This window comes from Mustela nivalis (assembly GCF_964662115.1).
Source record: "Mustela nivalis genome assembly, chromosome: 9".
Classification (NCBI taxonomy): Eukaryota; Metazoa; Chordata; class Mammalia; order Carnivora; family Mustelidae; genus Mustela; species Mustela nivalis.
This window is the reverse complement of record NC_139028.1, coordinates 115170802-115175610: the sequence shown is the minus strand read 5'-3', so window position 1 is coordinate 115175610 and position 4809 is coordinate 115170802. Positions and strand designations below refer to the sequence as shown.

Sequence of the window (4809 nt, the reverse complement as noted above, 5' to 3'; positions counted from 1 at the left end):
CTGGTTTGTATTCCCTTTTCCTACTTAGGACCAACCAGAAAGAGCCAAGAGCAGTGACATAGCGCACCCCAGTTCTCCTGAACCCACCGACTGCTTCCCCAGGCTGCTGGTCTCCAGTCAGGGCACACGTGGAGTCTCCTCCGTACACCCCCCAACCCTGCCACCAAGAAACCCTCCACTCCTCTGCCTGCCCAGTCTGTGCCAAACTCAAGTGGCCCAGCTCCCTTGCTGCCAAGTCTGGGTCAACAGGGCTGCTGATTCCCATCTGCTGGCCTTTACTTTCATGGAGGACAGCTGGGACCAGCTCCGAGGGCAGTGGCTCCCAGAGGAGAGACGAGGGAGGGGCTGGTAAAGAAAAAGATGGAGGACAGACCGGTCCCCATCGGTCCAAGGGGACAGGGCCTTTGGGATGCGGTAGACGAGATGTCCAAAAGGAATTTACTGCCCCAGAAGGGCAGAGGGAGCAGGCCCGGTCTTGCTCTGAAACCCTCCTGTGCTCTTCCCCCCAAGCCGTGCCCCCGACCAGTGGCCACATCACCAGGCCGGGGGCTTCAGGCCATGCGCTGCCCCCAGGAGCAGCCCTCGTTGTGCCTACGGTCCTGGGAAAGGGCTCATTCTTCGGTTCCACCTTCTCCTGGCCCACAGCCAAATGTCCAGGCACCTCCCTCAGCCGGGGGCCTTCCTGCACTCCCAAATGAGGATACTGTCCCAGCTGCCCATCGCTGACCACTCTCGGGGGCCAGCCTCGGGGCGGGGAGAGTACTGCTCCAACGACAAAGCGTGTTTCTATAAGGGAGCCTTTCCACCCTCTAGACCATGGGCACCTCCAGGGCAGAAATCAGTTTTCCTAGGTTTTTTTATTTTTTTGATCTTTTATTCCTACTCCTGGAGTTCACTAAACAGTCCGGGTTGAGGGCTCTAAGAAGAGATCCCAATGTGTTTTCGAATTCCAGCATCCTAGCAGGCTGCCCCGTCTCTCCCCGCAACCTGACTGCTGAGGGTCTGAGAGCCCCCTCCCCCAAGAAATCTGATGCTCACAGCACTGCTTCCCGCTTAGAAATTTTATTAGTCCTGGAGAAAGGCAGGCAGGCAGGCAGCCCTGGCTTCCCACGGGGGTGCCCGAGCTCTCACTGCTTCCCATTGCCGTTGATGGGGCGGTTCACGTGCTCGGGGGAGGCCAGGAAGGCCTTGAGCTTGGGCCGGGCGCTGAGGCGCTTCACATAGGCCAAGAGCAGGGGGTGGGAGTCCAGGCAGCTGGGGGACAGGACCTGGTGAATCAGCAACAGGTCCAGCAGATTGTAGTCAGCGAAGGAGATCTGCAGGGCAGAGGACCAGGGACTCAGCAGGTGAGGACATCGGGGACATCGGGGACAGGCAGTCAGAGCCGCTCCCTGACTCTGCCTAGTTTTGCTGAGTAATGGGTTTGCATGTTCCCTCTGCACCTGTTCTCCACCTCGAAGCAGAGGATGGTGCAGAGGGGCAGGACAGGGCCAGATGCTCACCTGGCTGCCCACGATGAAGGCCTGGCCCCCCTCGTTCTGGGACAGCAGCATCTCAAAAGGCTTCAGGCACTCTGGCAGTGCCTTCAAGTACTCCTCCTTCCCTGCCTCCTGCCAGAAAGACACCACAGCATGTTACGCTCCTGACCTGCGCGCCTCAGCCCCCGGCCCCGCCCTGCGATGCCCTCCCTGTGTGCCCCATCTCAGGGCATTGCCCCCCACCGAGTTCGGAGCCCCCCATGTTCCTCTGCTCACTCCCCACCCCCGGGGCTGCTGCCACATCCCGTCCAGGTCAGCCACTGAATCGTCTCTACCCCATTCCCACCTTTCCACCTCCACCGCGACCTCCCTGGACCGCTCCAAAAGCCTCACATGCGGACACAGCCCATGCTTAGACCTCTTGGTGGCCCTCTACTGCCATCAGGGGAGCAACCAGCCAGACAGTTCAAGGTTCTCCCACCTGGGCCTGTTGTCCCTCCAGTGCCAACTCCCAACACTCCCCCTCTTGACAGGCACACATATACCTTACTTCTGCTAACTTGGTCCCAGGTCCCCAAATGTACTCTGTGACTTCATACTTTGTGCCTCTGGAGGAGCCAGCATGGCCCCCCTCGCCCCCACCCCGGGGCTGGCTACAGATCCTTCCCCTCCTCCCCCTGCTCCGGGAAGCCCCGCCCTCCGCAACCCAGGCCATCAGGAACCACGTCTGGCTAGAGGACTCCTGCCCTCGCAGCTCGTGCCACTGACTGCTACTCGACTGGGTCCATCGCACGGCGGTGAGGGTGAGGGCCAGGGCAGCTCCTGGTCCTCAGCACGGAGCCTGACCTAGCCTGGGGCACCCCGACTTAGAGGGAGGGGTGGGCCAGGGCTGCAGGGTCTTTTGTTCGTTCTCGGGCGCCCCGCCCCCAATGCCCGAGCTCACGTAGTTGGTGTAGATGAGCATGACGTATTTGCAGCGCAGGTCCTCCACGCCGTCATTCACCACGTCCAGCAGGGCCGCCTCCCGCTGGTCCTTCCCGTACAGCCCTGGGCAGCAGGAAAGCGAAATGCAGGACTGGACCCTGACATGTTACTCACTGCGGCTGCCTGTGGGCACAGCCAGGGAGGGGCAAGGAGGATGGGGACAGAAGGGACAGTCCTGATGCACAGTAAGGGCACAGAATTCAGCAAGAAGCAGTGTGGCAGAGCGCAAGAACTGTGGGCAAACCTGGGGTTGGCCGAGGCCAGTTTCTAGAACCTCCTCATGCCTCCCCATGGTTGTTCCACGGTGTCACCAGGCAACCTGACTTAAGCACAAGAGGGTCAGAGCAGGCACCAAGCAGAGCAGGGGGAACGCGGACTGATGCTGGTTCACACGTGCCGGGGGCCACCTGCAGCCTCGAGACTCACCCAGGGAGCGGCCCAGGTGTCGCAGGATGGCATTGGACTGGTACAGGGTGAGGTCTCCGTCCTGGAACTTAGGGAGCTGCCCATACAGCTGGGGGGAGGGGCACAGCGCTGTCAGCCATGCTGAGCTTGGCTGCCCCCAATGGCCCAGCCCCGGCCCCCTCCAGGGGGGTCACTCACACAGGAGGCCTTGAGCGGGCCCTGCAGCCAGGTCTCCTTGGTCACCACCTCCTCCTTCCAGCTCTGGCCCTGGTCCGCCAGCAGCATGCGCATGGCCTCGCAGCGGCCTGGGGGCGAGGGGAGAACGGGGTGGTGGGACACGTGCAGGGACCCCAGCCTCACAGCGCCCTGGGGACCGACCACGGAGAGGAGGTTGGCTCCTCCAGCCTGGGGAGCTCAGGGGCACAGGGAAGGAGGCCCCGGCTGGTACCCACATGATGGAGGGGTGGGGTCGGCGTCCTGGGCTGCAGGCCCAACCTCTGCCCCCCACCCCCGCTCCCGGTCCCGGGGCGCCTACCTCGGACAGGAAAGTAGACAATGGTGTAGGGCGGCACTGCAGCAGAGGGAGACAAATCTGTCAGACACCAGTGTCTCACGGCAGGGAGACAGCCCCCATCTGGCCTCCCTGGGGTCCCATTTCCCGCTCGGCTCACTCCGGGACCCTCTGTGCGCTGGAGGAGCCCGAGGCGCCCCCACCACCCCGCCCCCGCCGCGCGCGAGCCCCAACCGCGCGCCGCTGGCCTCGCGAGTCCCCTGGATCGCCATCCCCGCGCTGGGGTGGAGGAACCGGGGGCCTGCAGGGCCTTCCAGGCACTCTGGCCCGGAGCCCGCGGTCCGGCCTCCAGCCGGGAGCGCCCGGAGGCCCCTGGGAGCCACCCCCCTCCCCCGGAGGCCCGGGCGGCGGGGACTTACTGGTTGCAGCGCGGGTGGCGGGGGTGGCGGTGGCGGTGGGGGCGGTGGCGACAGGAGCGACAGCAACGGCAGCAGCGGGGGCGGCGGCACAGCTCAGGCGCGGCCCAGGCCTCCAGCCTTATTAAGGGTCGTCCCGCCCACCCCCGGCCCGCTCCGCCCCGCTCCGCCCCGGTGCTGACTCACCGCGCTCCGGAAGCCCCGCTCCCCGCTCCCCTACCCGGCCCGAGCCCCGCGGGCGGCCCTCCCAGCCCCTGGCCCCTGCGGCGCGCTTGAAGGAGGTGCTGGGCTTCCTGGCGGGGGCCCGGGTACCAGTTGCCTTATTTTCCAGAGAGCTTAGGGTTTGCCCAATCCTGCTGCTTTCCCTGCTTGGTCGTCAGCCCTCAGAGGCACAAAGCCTTTGTCCACCTTCGACATAAAACAGGCAGTTACCTCACCAGCAAAATGGGTTTATTCACGAATAGCAAAGCAGTGTTATCTGCGGTAAAGCCGCAAAGCCGGGGGGCTTCGAGAGGAACACTAATTTATAGAGCAAAAGGGGGAAGTCAGGAGGGGCTGCTTTGAAGGAAGGTCTGTTGAAGGAAGGAGGGAGGTGGTGGTGGTTTGCTCTTGGCTCAGTTGCGGCAGCCCGACATTGGCCGGGCTGTTGGCAACAGAGGAGAAAATCTCTATGTTCCCCCTTCTGGGCCAGTAAAATGGGACTCTTCCCATTGCTTTTGGCAGCCGAGGAAGACTGGTCCTGGGTGAGAGCCTCCTCTCCCACTTCCGCCCCATTTTAGATGAGGTTTTCTTTTTTCAGTTTCACATTTACCCCCTTTGATCAAGATCTGCCCCTTCCCTAAGCATCCCTGATCAAGAGTCAGGTTTTCCAAAGCCAGTGACTTTTGTCCCTCCGTGAGAGGACGGGCCTTTCCTGGGTGTCTTGTCGCACCCGTAGAGGGAAAGTCCGCAGATTCCAAGCCACCGAAGCCCCATTCAAGTAACAAGGAGTAGGAGGAAGGACTCAGGCATTTCC

General features: G+C 62.8%; 1 protein-coding gene across 2 annotated transcripts; it reads right to left on the bottom strand.

The window, feature by feature from the left end:
• Positions 1–1046: 1046 nt before the first annotated feature.
• LOC309840601 (glutathione S-transferase P) lies at positions 1047–3988 on the bottom strand. 2 transcript variants are annotated; one of them, XM_082682814.1, is made up of 7 exons: positions 3798–3988; positions 3403–3438; positions 3066–3172; positions 2889–2976; positions 2422–2525; positions 1503–1610; positions 1047–1316 (listed from the first exon to the last, which is right to left on the bottom strand). In XM_082682814.1, coding segments are annotated over exons 1-7 (633 nt in total). In that variant the 5' UTR covers positions 3799–3988; the 3' UTR covers positions 1047–1127. The 2 variants fall into 2 exon arrangements, with proteins under 2 accessions (XP_082538940.1, XP_082538941.1); XM_082682815.1 differs by having other exon boundaries at positions 3320–3438; positions 3798–3892.
• Between the last annotated feature and the right edge of the window lie 821 nt (positions 3989–4809).